The sequence below is a fragment of the Pseudophryne corroboree genome, chromosome 2, assembly GCF_028390025.1.
Source record: "Pseudophryne corroboree isolate aPseCor3 chromosome 2, aPseCor3.hap2, whole genome shotgun sequence".
NCBI classification, from domain to species: Eukaryota; Metazoa; Chordata; class Amphibia; order Anura; family Myobatrachidae; genus Pseudophryne; species Pseudophryne corroboree.
Genome location: NC_086445.1, coordinates 694,246,421 through 694,262,092, shown reverse-complemented (window position 1 = coordinate 694,262,092; position 15,672 = coordinate 694,246,421). Strand labels below are relative to the sequence as shown.

Genomic DNA, 15,672 nt, shown 5'->3' with positions numbered 1-15,672 from the left:
TTGCGGTACTTGGAGTATCAGAAATATGTAACACCTCCTTCATTGCCCTTAACGTGTGGCCCTAAAAGAAAATACGTTTGTTTCTTCACCGTCGACACTGAAATCAGTGTCCGTGTCTGGGTCTGTGTCGACCGACTGAGGTAAATGGGCATTTTACAGCCCCTGACGGTGTTTGAGACGCCTGGACAGATACTAATTTGTTCGCCGGCCCTCTCATGTCGTCAACCGGCTTGCAGCGTGTTGACATTGTCACGTAATTTCCATAAATAAGCCATCCATTCCGGTGTCGACTCCCTAGAGAGTGACATCACCATTACAGGCAATTTGCTCCGCCTCCTCACCAATATTTTCCTCATACATGTCGACACACACGTACCGACATACAGCACACACATAGGGAATGCTCTGATAGAGGACAGGACCCACTAGCCCTTTGGGGAGACAGAGGGAGAGTTTGCCAGCACACACCAAAACGCTATAATTATCCAGGGACAACCTTTATATAAGTGTTCCTCCCTTATAGCATTTTAATATATATACATATCGCCAAATCAGTGCCCCCCCTCTCTGTTTTAACCCTGTTTCTGTAGTGCAGTGCAGGGGAGAGCATGGGAGCCTTCCCACCAGCCTTTCTGTGAGGGAAAATGGCGCTGTGTGCTGAGGAGAATAGGCCCCGCCCCCTTTTCGGCGGGCTTCTTCTCCGGAGTTTTAGATATCTGGCAGGGGTTAAATACATCCATATAGCCTCAAGGGCTATATGTGATGTATTTTTCGCCATACAGGTATTATACATTGCTGCCCAGGGCGCCCCCCCCCAGCGCCCTGCACCCTCCGTGACCGCTGTGTGAAGTGTGCTGACAACAATGGCGCACAGCTGCAGTGCTGTGCGCTACCTGATGAAGACTGAGAGTCTTCTGCCGCCTGGTTCCGGACCTCTTCATCTTCAGCGTCTGCAAGGGTGGTCGGCGGCGCGGCTCCGGGACGAACCCCAGGGCGAGCCCTGTGTTCCGACTCCCTCTGGAGCTATGTCCAGTAGCCTAAGAATCCAATCCATCCTGCACGCAGGTGAGTTGAAAATCTCTCCCCTAAGTCCCTCGATGCAGTGAGCCTGTTGCCAGCAGGACTCACTGAAAATAAAGAACCTAAAAACTTTTTCTAAGTAACTCTTTAAGAGAGCCACCTAGATTGCACCCTTCTCGGCCGGGCACAAAAACCTAACTGAGGCTTGGAGGAGGGTCATAGGGGGAGGAGCCAGTACACACCATGTGATCCTAAAAGCTTGCTTTTGTGCCCTGTCTCCTGCGGAGCCGCTATTCCCCATGGTCCTGATGGAGTCCCCAGCATCCACTAGGACGTTAGAGAAATAGTAAAATGATCTCCAGCCGTGTTAGTCAGCATATACAATCATGCAGACAAAATGTACAAATCAGCCAGCATAGCACAGAGTCCAGAGTCCAATCTCCTTTCTCATGGAAAAATAATTAGCAGCTAAGGAAACCACAGGAACCACAATAAAAGCTTGGCAATTGGATTCTGCCATCAATCATGACACAAAAAGCAAATCGCTGGATCAAAAGGTATCACTGGTTCCATAGAAAGATCCAAATCATACGGGCAAGAGACATTACTTAGAGCAGGGGAGGGGAACCTTTGGCCCTCCAGCTATTGTTGGACTACACATACCAACATGCTCTGCAACAGTTTTGTTATTTAGCCATGCTAAAACAGTTGCAGGGCATGCTGGGATGTGTAGCTCAACAACAACTGGAGGGCCGCAGGTTCCCCATCCCTTAGAGTATTAATATACCTTACTTGTCCGGAGGCCACCAACACAGAGCATTCCCTACTCCGTAGATGTCATGCCAACACTTGGCCTCATGTTGCCATATTATAAGGTCAGAGCAGAGTCAAAAGCAGAGAAGGCCAGGCGCCCCAAAAGCTCTGGACTATTTTAATGTGCACAATGCCAGGTTTCATATTTTGAGTCTTGAGCTCACAAAGTTGGATATTGTTATATATACACTATTGAGGATTTTTTATTATTTTATGTGCAATGTTGCACAGCTGACTGTTTTGTAATGGGGGGGGACAGACAGCATCCTCAGTACCGCTGCAGCAGAATGCGCTGCTGCAGTTTTACAGTTGTATCTTTTTATATTTTTGGCACGTTATTATCTTTACTGCTTTTTTCTGGAAAGAAGTACATTTTGCTTTCCGGAGGCCAACTGTACCTTTTTTTGCATAAATGCATTATATTTGAAGCAACATGAATAGATTTAGACCGGAATGTACTAAACGGAAAATGCGGTAAACCACCATTTACCGCACTTTCCGAATGTGCTAACCCCCGGCCGCCAGGGAAGCCCAGGGGCTTCTCTCCGCATTGCTGGTGTGAGGGATTCGATCGGATCCCTCCCAACATGTCCTGCAGCCGCCCCTGTCACTCTGCGCATGCGCAGAATGACACCCAGGGCCGAAACCCGGAAGTCAGGGAGCCACCAGAGATCGCGAAGGACAGTTCTTATCGGAAGTGCTGTCCTTCGCAATGCTAATTGCATGATGTAATAACATTGCAACGATCGGCGGCGACGTCATTTAGTACATCCCGCACTTAGTATTTGACAATGATCTAGACTGCTGGACTATAATAATTACTGTCACTTATCTTTACTAAGTGTGAGCTAAGCTCATTAATGCACCAAGGTATATACTAAATTGCAAGTACACCATTATGTTTCCATAATATTATTATTAAAAGGCTTCTGAGAGGCCAGAGATGTAGTGGGCCATCCCTGATTGTGTTGTTGGGGAGGTGCATTCTGTTCACAAAACCATTTGAATTTAAAATATCCTCAGACGTTGTGGAAACCCAGCATCACCCTAAATGACACATGTAATAAAGATCAGTTCAAATTTTCCCTCATTCCCACGATTAATCTAAGACATAAATGAGGCTAAACTGAGCAGTATTTTAGCAGAGCAAAAGAAAAAATGGCGGCTGGCCGGGGAGGGTTGGACTGTGAAGTGATGTTTCCACTGTGTACCACAGGAACCCGAAACCTAATCCCCGATAAGCAGATGCTGGAGCCATGATAACACATGGGATCAGGAATTTATCCCCGATCCCATGTGTTTTCGTGCAATCGTGAGTCCAATTTTGGACGATCAAAGCGGCTTCTAATTGGATATCGAGATAATGACCATATTAATTGCGATATCCGGCAGTTTTGATAGGCCAAAACTGCATCGGGACTAAAAGGATACCGCCCTTAGGGGTCATTCCGAGTTGATTGCACGGTAGCAGTTTTTTGCAGCCGTGCGATCAGATAGTCGCCGCCTATGGGGGAGTGTATTTTAGCATAGCAAGTGTGCGATCGCTTGTGCAGGGGAGCTGTGCAAAAAGTTTTTGTGCAGTTTCTGAGTAGCTCTGAACTTACTCAGCCGCTGGGATCACTTCAGCCTGTCAGGTCCCGGAATTGATGTCAGACACCGCCCTGCAAACGCCTGGACATGCCTGCGTTTTCCTAAACACTCCCAGAAAACGGTCAGTTTCCACCCAGAAATGCCTTCTTCATGTCAATCTCCTTGCGATCGGCTGTGCGAATGGATTCTTTGTTAAATCCATCGCACAGCAACGATCCGCGTGCGCAGTAGTTACCTGATCGATGCGCTGCGAAAAACAGCAGCGTGCGATCAAGTCGGAATGACTCCCTTTATGTTTTCAAGTGAAAAGCGGTGATAGGCAATCCCTGTCTGTAAGTTACCTGGGAAGTTGTGATGATGGGAAAAGGAGCCTGAGTTTGCTGTGCAGCTCCTGGAATTCCTCAAAGGACCTCTGGATATAAGTGGTGGTGTGGGGGCTTTCTCGTTCCACCTTAATGACATAAACCTGCAGGAAGCACAAATCACCATTAGATACAAGTAAAGAAAAATAATTCAACCATCTCCATTTCAATATATATTATACATGGTTGAGTTACATTATTATGACCACCAGCTAATAGCCTGTGTAACTGCCGTGTGCAGCACGGACAGCAGGTAGATGGGCTAAACTGTCATTTTAGACACACGTCTTTTTAGCCCCACATTCATTCTGATGGTGAGATGCTCCACTGTAGTGTGTCGGTCGGCTCTCACGCACCTTTGTAGCCGACGTTCAACTCTCAAACCAATGGCACGTGGTGCTCCGCAGTTTCCGCATTGATTATACGCAATGGTGTCATTTGTCCAGTCACGAAACACCTTCACCACAGCAGCACGCAAACAGTTCACAAACTGCGCTGCTTCAGAAATACTGCCATGCTTTGCCCGAAAGCCGATAATCATACCTTTTTTGCAACTAGGATTAATCACCCATTTTACCCACAGTAACGAGTTATATGTGTGCAGACGGCCTATCGCAAAACTTATATACCCACCAAGCCAGGAGGTGGTCATAATAATGTGACTCGACTATATATATATATATATATATATATATATTTATTTATTTATGTGAGAGGGCTTGTCTCTCACCACAACTGCCCACGTTCTGGTGGAATCAGCTCCCTTCGGGGGAGAAGAAAACAAGGCCTGCAAATTCTGCACCTGTGGTGGACGATTATAATTCCAGGCTTTCTAAATTACACAGATGTAGCTGGAGAAATAGAGGTCCAGGTTTCCCACATCATCCAGAGCCAGCAGGAAGTCATGTGAAGGAGAGGGGTTTAAAAATCCCTCTTACCCACAATGCATTGCGCTGCTGCCTGTTAGTAGGCCAGTGAGCAGGGCTGAGTGTATAGTGCCAGGGACTGTGGATGTTGGCCGGGGATGCGGTCAACATCCCGCTGGACGGGATCCCGGCGGTCGAAATACCGACGCCGGAATCCCGACCGCCACAATCCCGAATATTCTCCCTCCGTGGGTATTTTGACCGCCGGGATCCCGTCCAGCGGGATTACGTACTATCCCGTTGGCCGTGCTAGGAGAGCAAGGCATGTGTAGCTGCAAGCCATTGCAGCAGAATGACTTTTGAGCACGGGAAGTGCTAGGACCTTTTAGGTTTGTCTATTTATTTTCTCTATGTACAGTACCTGTGTGACCAGGTCCAAGCCGGAGTATGCTGTGCTACAGTGTCTGATGCCAGTAAAGACACTGTGGTTGTAATCGGAAAACCTGCCTGCGAGTCCTTATTTCAGTACCCGTGTTACATTATATATATATTTAAACAAAAACATAACCTGGGTAATAAGAATTACATTTATCCCTGCTAAATGCAAATAAACACACAACATAATTTCAAAGATACAAATCTATTAAGAGGCATTTACTCACATAGCCTTTGTTAGGATTGAATATCTTCTTATATCTGGTAAGGAACACGTCACTTATCCTTCCGTTCATCTTCATTGTGTGAGTCCTTGGGGCAAAAGAGAGTGCTAAGCGCTCATCTGAGCCGCTAAACTTCAGCTGGGCCAAGTTGTGAATGAAAAAATTCAGCTTCGTGGCCACTGATCCCAGACTGGACTCTATGAGGCTGGTGCAGGTAAACAAGGATAGGGGAGATGCATATTACAATGCTCTGTAACCACTGGGGATTTAATACAAAGTAGAATAAAATAGAATATGTGATACAAATTCTGCTGAGTTGTGGCAGTTCAAATCAGAAGTTGTAGCAAAAGTACATCAATTGTCTTTCTTGTACATCCATCAAAACTTACTTTCTTTCTATACTTTCTCAGTGTCATAGTATGATAATGTGCAATATTATTGTGGATCTTATCAGGTGGCACGCCCATTGGGGTGACAGAGGCAAGGTTATCACCTCACCTCTTGGCCCTTCCCCCTCAACAATATTCCTTCACTGATTTCACTCCCTGACTAGAGGAGAAAGCGGGCGATACAGTCACAAGCCCTTCATCATGTAGTCAGTGTAATGGAGGCAGCGACATTGGCAGCTTTCCTGGTGAAGAGCCAGGATAGGGAGAAGTAATATTCTGTTTCCTACCATTACTATATTAAAGCGTCACTAAAACCTATAACTTTCTATTTACTAATCTGCTCTTCACACTAGTCTGACCCCTGGGGCGGAGGGGCCTGCACTTCAGGTAGAGGGAGTAGCGTGTTAGTAAGATGCTACAGTAGGTGGTAGCATAGCTTTAGCAGTGCATGTCATCTCATCACCGTAACCTGCTTGTAGGAACATTCCTGATTAGAAACCAGTATAACTACAATACAAGTTTACCAATACTTTATTTTGCCTGCAGCATATCTGCCATTCAGTGACGATAAAGTGTTTTTCTCTCTCTGATTACCGGGTAAAATAGGTGGTGGCATCGGCCTCGGAATCTTGTGGGCGCAGAGCATCATAGACATACTTCAAATCTTGCAGGTCAGACAATTCTGGAATCCCACACGACAGCATCTAAAAGAAAACAGACAGAGGTTAGGCATTAAGCCAAGAGCTAATGTTTCAATAACTGTGGGCGGGAGAGGCGTTACTGTAATGGTTAGAATGGTACTTAAGAAAATAAATTGTCTACTGGCTGTGGTAGCTCAGCTTCAAATGAATACAATACAGCAGTAACTACTAGTACAGAACACGTAAACCTTTGATTATATCCCAAGCATTATCAAAGCTTTCTGTAATGTTACACAATATTATCTGGTACCATTCAGAGCCAGACAGAAATGTTGGGGGAATGACAAATATACAAAGCAGATCTCCACTGTAACGTATAGTGGTATGAAGCAGACCTTCAATTCCGTGGGCAGTATTAGAAAGCAGACCTTCAGTCTAGTATAGACTATCATTAGTCAGTCTACAACAGATCACTATTGTGATGGGTAGTACATAGCAGAGTTCCATTATGGTTGCTTATACATAGCCGGGTTGCAGTTAAAATGCCGGCTGATGGGATCCCGGTGTTCAGGATACCAACGCCGAAATCCCAACAGCCAACAATACCGACACCCGGTAACCCGGCAAAACAGGGCTATTCCCACTCATGGGTGTACACGACACCCACAGAGTGGGAATAGATCCTGTGGTGAGCACATCAAGCCCGCAGTGTGGTGAGTGCAGATAGCCCGTCCCACTGCTGCCATTCTGACGGACGGGATGCCGCTGATGGGATACTGACAGCCAGCATCCCGTCCACCAGTAAATAGTATGTATTCCACATAGCCGACCTTCATCCTACGAAGAGCCACTGTGAAACTAAGCTCTGCTCTGCTATTTCAATGTTACTACCTGGAAGAGCCACTGAAAGAAGTCTGTAGTAATGCGAAATGCGCCATCCCGTACCATGACAAAATTAAGCTGCAAGAAGAACTACAAATGGTTGCAAAAAAAAATTAAATAAGTGTTTTTACATTAAATCTGATCAGTTTTTGAAGTCTGTCTGTAAATTTTCTTTAAGGCTGGCAATAAAGAATTCGTGGAGCCGACGAACAATATATTGGCTACCTCATTGGTTGGTGCATACACCCGATATATCCATGAACCACGTTATTCACAGATATGTAACGTTGGCAGTGCATCACGGCAGATGCAGATACATAGATACATCTGCAGGTGTGTACTGGTGTCCGACTGTCCAAACAATATATTGGCTACATAATTCATTGAATAGACTGTCACAAGTGGGCGGCATATTGAAATGAGCCTGCTACCAGACCTATCAGGCAGATGATTGGTAAGTGCATATGCACAAGATCGTTTGAGCATAAACCTTACAAATCATTGGATCGGTCGGCTAGATAACAGATCCATTGGTCAAGTGTGTACCCAGCCTAAATATAATACCTAGAAATAAGTTGAGCACTCAGTATATATAAGAGATCTGGTGGCTTGACGCTTCCTAATTGCCACCTGTATTACTGCTTATTAAGATAGCACATATATGTAGCAGTGGGGGTCAGGAATTACACTTTTGTTGTGTCACTGGTGTGATAAGGTCACACTCCAGGTGTTGTTAGGTGAAAGAGATTCAGGTGTATCACCCCATCATTCACACGGGTGGAGATAGTGTGTGATCTGACACATACCTTTTTAGGTTGGGTGGGGCAAGATATAATTGCATTTCGTCACCCCTAAATCCCAGAGTGTTGCCCCTTCAGGGGCAGCTGGACTTACCTGCCACATCACCTACCTTATGATATATATATATATATATATATATATATATATATATTTATTTACACACATATATATACACAGTATATATATGTCATCGGTGGGTAAGAGACGGCACTCAGGAGACTGGTGGTGCGGTGAAAGGAAAACACTTTTCTCTAACGTCCTAGTGGATGCTGGGGACTCCGTCAGGACCATGGGGAATAGCGGCTCCGCAGGAGACAGGGCACAAAAGCAAGCTTTTAGGATCACATGGTGTGTACTGGCTCCTCCCCCTATGACCCTCCTCCAAGCCTCAGTTAGGTTTTTGTGCCCGGCCGAGAAGGGTGCAATCTAGGTGGCTCTCTTAAAGAGTTACTTAGAAAAAGTTTTTAGGTTCTTTATTTTCAGTGAGTCCTGCTGGCAACAGGCTCACTGCATCGAGGGACTTAGGGGAGAGATTTTCAACTCACCTGCGTGCAGGATGGATTGGATTCTTAGGCTACTGGACATAGCTCCAGAGGGAGTCGGAACACAGGGCTCGCCCTGGGGTTCGTCCCGGAGCCGCGCCGCCGACCCCCCTTGCAGACGCTGAAGATGAAGAGGTCCGGAACCAGGCGGCAGAAGACTCTCAGTCTTCATCAGGTAGCGCACAGCACTGCAGCTGTGCGCCATTGTTGTCAGCACACTTCACACAGCGGTCACGGAGGGTGCAGGGCGCTGGAGGGGGGCGCCCTGGGCAGCAATGTATAATACCTGTATGGCGAAAAATACATCACATATAGCCCTTGAGGCTATATGGATGTATTTAACCCCTGCCAGATATCTAAAACTCCGGAGAAGAAGCCCGCCGAAAAGGGGGCGGGGCCTATTCTCCTCAGCACACAGCGCCATTTTCCCTCACAGAAAGGCTGGTGGGAAGGCTCCCATGCTCTCCCCTGCACTGCACTACAGAAACAGGGTTAAAACAGAGAGGGGGGGCACTGATTTGGCGATATGTATATATATTAAAATGCTATAAGGGAGGAACACTTATATAAAGGTTGTCCCTGGATAATTATAGCGTTTTGGTGTGTGCTGGCAAACTCTCCCTCTGTCTCCCCAAAGGGCTAGTGGGTCCTGTCCTCTATCAGAGCATTCCCTATGTGTGTGCTGTATGTCGGTACGTGTGTGTCGACATGTATGAGGAAAATATTGGTGAGGAGGCGGAGCAAATTGCCTGTAATGGTGATGTCACTCTCTAGGGAGTCGACACCGGAATGGATGGCTTATTTATGGAAATTACGTGACAATGTCAACACGCTGCAAGCCGGTTGACGACATGAGAGGGCCGGCGAACAAATTAGTATCTGTCCAGGCGTCTCAAACACCGTCAGGGGCTGTAAAATGCCCATTTACCTCAGTCGGTCGACACAGACCCAGACACGGACACTGATTTCAGTGTCGACGGTGAAGAAACAAACGTATTTTCTTTTAGGGCCACACGTTAAGGGCAATGAAGGAGGTGTTACATATTTCTGATACTCCAAGTACCACAAAAAAGGGTATTATATGTGAGGTGAAAAAACTACCTGTAGTTTTTCCTGAATCAGATAAATTAAATGAAGTGTGTGATGATGCGTGGGTTTCCCCCGATAGAAAATTATTGGCGGTATACCCTTTCCCGCCAGAAGTTAAGGCGCGGTGGGAAACACCCCTCAGGGTGGATAAGGCGCTCACACGCTTATCAGAACAAGTAGCGGTACCATCTACGGATAGGGCCGTACTTAAGGAGCCAGCTGATAGGAGGCTGAAAAATATCCTAAAAAGTATACACACACATGCTGGTGTTATACTGCGACCAGCGATCGCCTCAGCCTGGATGTGCAGAGCTGAGGTGGCTTGGTCGGATTCCCTGACTAAAAATATTGATACCTTTGACAGGGACAGTATTTTATTGACTATAGAGCATTTAAAGGATGCATTTCTATATATGCGAGATGCGCAGAGGGATATTTGCACTCTGGCATCAAGAGTAAATGCGATGTCCATATCTGCAAGAAGATGTTTATGGACACGACAGTGGTCAGGTGATGCAGATTCCAAACGGCACAAAGATGTATTGCCGTATAAAGGGGAGGAGTTATTTGGGGTCGGTCCATGGGACCTGGTGGCCAGGGCAACTGCTGGAAAATCCACCGTTTTTTACCCTAAGTCACATCTCTGCAGAAAAAGACACCGTCTTTTCAGCCTCAGTCCTTTCGTCCCTATAAGAGTCATATCTGCCCAGGGATAGAGGAAAGGGAAGAAGACTGCAGCAGGCAGCCCATTCCCAGGAACAGAAGCCCTCCACCGCTTCTACCAAGTTCTCAGCATGACGCTGGGACCGTACAGGACCCCTGGATCCTACAAGTAGTATCCAAGGGGTACAGATTGGAATGTCGAGAGGTTTCCCCCCTCGCAGGTTCCTGTAGTCTGCTGTACCAATGTCTCCCTCCGACAGGGAGGCAGTATTGAAAACAATTCACAAGCTGTATTCCCAGCAGGTGATAATAAAATTACCCCTCCGACAACAAGGAAAGGGGTATTACTCCACACTATATGGTGGTACTGAAGGCTAGGTGAGACCTATTCTAAATCTGAAAAATTTGAACACTTACAAGGGTTCAAATCCAGATGGAGTCACTCAGAGCAGTGATAGCAAAGAACAAGGGGACTATATGGTGTCCCGGGACATCAGGGATGCTTACCTCCATGTCCCAAAATTTACCTTTTCTCACCAAGGGTACCTCAGGTTCGTGGTACAGAACTGTCACTATCAGTTTCAAGACGATGCCGTTGGATTGTCCAAGGCACCCCGGGTCCTTACCAAGGTAATGACCGAAAGGAGGATTCGTCTTCAAAGAAAATGGACGACCTCCTGATAAGAACAAGGTCCAGAGAACAGTTGGAGGTCGGAGTAGCACTATCTCAAGTAGTTCTACGACAGCACGGGTGGATTCTAAATATTCCAAAACCGCAGTTGTTCCGACGACACGTCTGCTGGTCCTAGGGATGATTCTGGACACAGTCCAGGAAAAGGTGTTTCTCCCAGAGGAGAAAGCCAGGGAGTTATCCGAGCTAATCGGGATCCTCCTAAAACCAGGAAAAGTGTCAGTGCATCATTGCACAAGAGTCCTGGTAAAAAATGGTGGCTTATTACGAAGCGCTTCCATTCGGCAGATTTCACGCAAGAACTCTTCAGTGGGATCTGCTGGACAAATGGTCCGGATCGCATCTTCAGATGAATCAGCGGATAACCCTATATCCAAGGACAAGGGTGTCTCTCCTGTGGTGATTACAGAGTGCTCATCTTCTAGAGGGCCGCAGATTCGGCATTCAGGATTGGATGCTCGTGACCACGGAGGCCAGCCTGAGAGGCTGGGGAGCAGTCACACAAGGAGTGTGATCAAGTCTGGAGAATTCTCTCCACATAAATATACTGGAGCTAAGAGCAAATTTATAATGCTCTAAGCTTAGCAAGACCTCTGCTTCAAGGTCAGCCGGTATTGATCCAGTGGGATAACATCACGGCAGTCGCCCACGTAAACAGAAAGGGCGGCACAAGAAGCAGGAGGGCAGTGGCAAAACTGCAAGGATTTTTCGCTAGGCGGAAAATCATGTGATAGCACTGTCAGCAGTGTTCATTCCGGGAGTGGACGACTGGGAAGCAGACTTCCTCAGCAGGCACGACCTCCACCCGGGAGAGTGGGAACTTCATCGGGAAGTTTTCCGCATGATTGTGAACCGTTGGGAAAGACCAAAGGTGGACATGATGGCGTCCCGCCCGAACAAAAAATGGGACAGGTATTGCGCCAGGTCACGAGACCTTCAGGCGATAGCTGTGGACGTCCTGGTAACACCGCGGGTGTAACAGTCGGTGTATGTGTTCCCTCCTCTGCTTCTCATAACCAAGGTATTGAGAATTATAAGACATAGAGGAGTAAGAACTATACTCGTGGCTCCGGATTGGCCAAGAGGGACTTGGTAACCGGAACTTCAAGAGATGCTCACAGAGGACTAATGGCCTCGGGAGCTAAGAAGGGATTTGCTTTCAGCAAGTACCATGTCTGTTCCAAGAGGAACCGTGGCATCGGCCTTTAAGAAAGGACCTGCTCCAGCAGGGACCTTGTCTGTTCCAAGACTTACCGCGACTGCGTTTGACGGCATGGCGGTTTGAACGCCGGATCCTAAGGGAAAAGGCATTCCGGAAGAGGTCATACCTACCCTGGTCAAAGCCAGGAAGGAGGTGACCGCACAACGTTATCACCACATGTGGTAAAAATATGTTGCGTGGGTGAGGCCAGGAAGGCCCCACGAAAAAATTTCAACTAGGTCGATTTCTGCACTTCCTGCAAACAGGAGTGTCTATGAGCCTCAAATTGGGGTCCATTAAGGTTCAAGTTTCGGCCCTATAGATTTTCTTCCAGAAAGAATTGGCTTCAGTTCCTGAAGTCCAGACGTTTGTCAAGGGAGTATTGCATATACAGCCCTTGTGTGCCTCCAGTGGCACCGTGGGATCTCAACGTAGTGTTGGGATTCCTCAAATCATATTGGTTTGAACCACTCAAATCTGTGGATTTGAAATATCTCACATGGAAAGTGACCATGCTGTTGGCCCTGGCCTCGGCCAGGCGATTGTCAAAATTGGCGGCTTTGTCTTACAAAAGCCCATATTTGATTTTCCATTCGGACAGGGCAGAACTGCGGACTCGTCCCCAGTTTCTTCCTAAGGTGGTGTCAGCGTTTCACCTGAAACAACCTATTGTGGTGCCTGCGGCTACTAGGGACTTGGAGGACTCCAAGTTGCTAGACGTTGTCAGGGCCCTGAAAATATATATATATATATATATAATTCCAGGACGGCTGGAGTCAGAAAGTCTGACTTGCTGTTTATATTGTAGGCACCCAAAAAGCTGGGTGCTCCTGCTTCTAAGCAGACTATTGCTCGTTGGATTTGTAGTACAATTCAGCTTGCACATTCTGTGGCAGGCCTGCCACAGCCAAAATCTGTAAATGCCCATTCCACAAGGAAGGTGGGCTCATCTTGGGCGGCTGTCCGAGGGGTCTCGGCTTTACAACTTTGCCGAGCAGCTACTTGGTCAGGGGCAAACACGTTTGCTAAATTCTACAAATTTGATACCCTGGCTGAGGAGGACCTGGAGTTCTCTCATTCGGTGCTGCAGAGTCATCCGCACTCTCCCGCCCGTTTGGGAGCTTTGGTATAATCCCCATGGTCCTGACGGAGTCCCCAGCATCCACTAGGACGTTAGAGAAAATAAGATTTTACTTACCGATAAATCTATTTCTCATAGTCCGTAGTGGATGCTGGGCGCCCATCCCAAGTGCGGATTGTCTGCATTACTTGTACATAGTTATTGTTACAAAAAAATCGGGTTATTATTGTTGTGAGCCATCTTTTTTAGAGGCTACTTCATTGTTATCATACTGTTAACTGGGTTCAAATCACAAGTTGTACGGTGTGATTGGTGTGGCTGGTATGAGTCTTACCCGGGATTCAAGATCCTTCCTTATTGTGTACGCTCGTCCGGGCACAGTACCTAACTGAGGCTTGGAGGAGGGTCATAGGGGGAGGAGCCAGTACACACCATGTGATCCTAAAAGCTTGCTTTTGTGCCCTGTCTCCTGCGGAGCCGCTATTCCCCATGGTCCTGACGGAGTCCCCAGCATCCACTACGGACTATGAGAAATAGATTTATCGGTAAGTAAAATCTTATTATATACAGTGTGTGTATGTATGTATATATATATATATATATATACACACATACATACACATACAAAGAATGGGTATGGACCGGCACTCCGTTGTCAGTATTCAAAGTGCGTTGGTGCCCTCTCAGCAGCAGTGGATAAACAAACAAGAAAGGAAGAGCGGCACTCAGCGTCTTAGTCAAAAATTGAAAAAGTGTATTCATATCACCAACGTTTCGGGACGCGCAGGTGCCTTTGTCAAGGTGCATATATATTGGTAGATGCTCAATTAGCTTAGTGATATGGCGACCGAGAGGGCAAACTTCTTCGATTGGAAGCCAAGTGGATCCATAGATTGGGCACCATCAACCCCGGTGGGTTGAATGAGATGATGCCCTGGAACTTGTTCACCCATCAATAATCCTGATTCTATCGGAATTGTGAAGAATGAACCCCTCTATCTTTTTGTTTAACTTTTGGTTTACCATTTATTATCAATTCTGCTTTTTTGAGATGTGTTCTATACATGTGTATCCTCCCTTTTTGTGTAGCAAACACTTTCCACTCCCTACACTTTTTTCCAGTGCCAGCATAGCTCAGTTGGTAGATGCTGCATTTAACCCTAACAGCTGTCTTACTCATATTTGTAAACAGCGATCGACGTGCATTTACACCCTCATCTTCAATACAAGCAGCCCTCGCCATTATGTTCTATAATGGTTACAATACCACTATAGGTGAGCTTAACAGTGTGTTGCACAACTATATTTATTGTTTATATTTATTGTCTATAAAGCAGCCCCTTAATTTGTTCTCTTTTAACCATTTACAACAAACAACACTCCTGCGACCTCCTAACCTATGCTGGCTATGTATGCACTTCACGGTAGTGGTGTCACGTAACTCTATCATTGCTACTCTCACTCCTTTCGACAGCGGCATAGTTGTGTGCCTGGTTTCCATGACACCGGGCGGCCGCTTGCCGATGACGTTAGCGGACAGCGCCGGACCTCGAGGACGGACGCCGCGTTATGCACGCTCACTCTGGTGATTTTCTCCACTATAAAGGTATGTTTTTATTCCATATACACTGCTGTACACCTTGACAAAGGGACCTGCGCGTCCCGAAACGTTGGTGATGTGAATACACTTTTTCCATTTTTGACTAAGGAGCTGAGTGCCGCTCTTCCTTTCTTGTTTGTTTATATATATATATATATATATACAGCTTAGGCAAACACCAGTGACACAGTTTGGGAGTGGGGCACCTCTTATCCAGGAGTCACCAGTAAAGATTCTTCTGTGATCTGTAGGCTAAGGGCCTTATTCATATGTGGATAGAGTTGCTGCACATACAGTAGCGCAAAGTGCCGATGTTAGATACTATGCACATGCGCCAGACCTGTACTGTGCATGTGCAGTATGGGTCTGCGATGTCAGCTGAGTATATCATCAGACTGTCAGTGATTAAAAATCTGATGCTGGTTGGGGCAGGTGACTGCTTTAGTTTCTCAAAACAGAGACATGTCCCTGCTGTTGTGGGGGAGGGCCAGAATCTACGTCAGAGGATGGAGATTTCCTGGCCTCTTAGTAGGATCTGCGGCAGATGGCTTGCAGATGATTCGATGTTACGTCCTAGGGCGCAGCTGGGATCACTATGCAAGCAGAACGCATCTACTTATGTCAGACGCCTTCTGCTGTATTAACATATTACTGATATTGGTGCAGCTTCCATGTAAGCAGCAGCGATAGATACTCCAACCACATCTGATTCCAGCCTTGGATGTACAGTATTCTCATTTGTCGGCAAAATACATTATAGATACCTTTATAGTAATTGAAAT

At 46.5% G+C, this 15,672-nt stretch overlaps 1 protein-coding gene across 1 annotated transcript in view; it reads right to left on the bottom strand.

The window, feature by feature from the left end:
• Window positions 1-15,672, bottom strand: part of PIK3C2B (phosphatidylinositol-4-phosphate 3-kinase catalytic subunit type 2 beta) — a 257,575-nt gene that overhangs the window by 27,574 nt on the left and 214,329 nt on the right. Inside the window, exons 27-29 of the mRNA XM_063955240.1 lie at window positions 6,294-6,403; window positions 5,314-5,515; window positions 3,765-3,889 (exon numbers count right to left, since the gene is read on the bottom strand). Coding sequence (XP_063811310.1) covers window positions 3,765-3,889; window positions 5,314-5,515; window positions 6,294-6,403 — 437 coding nt within the window. The remainder of the gene's footprint in view (window positions 1-3,764; window positions 3,890-5,313; window positions 5,516-6,293; window positions 6,404-15,672) is intronic.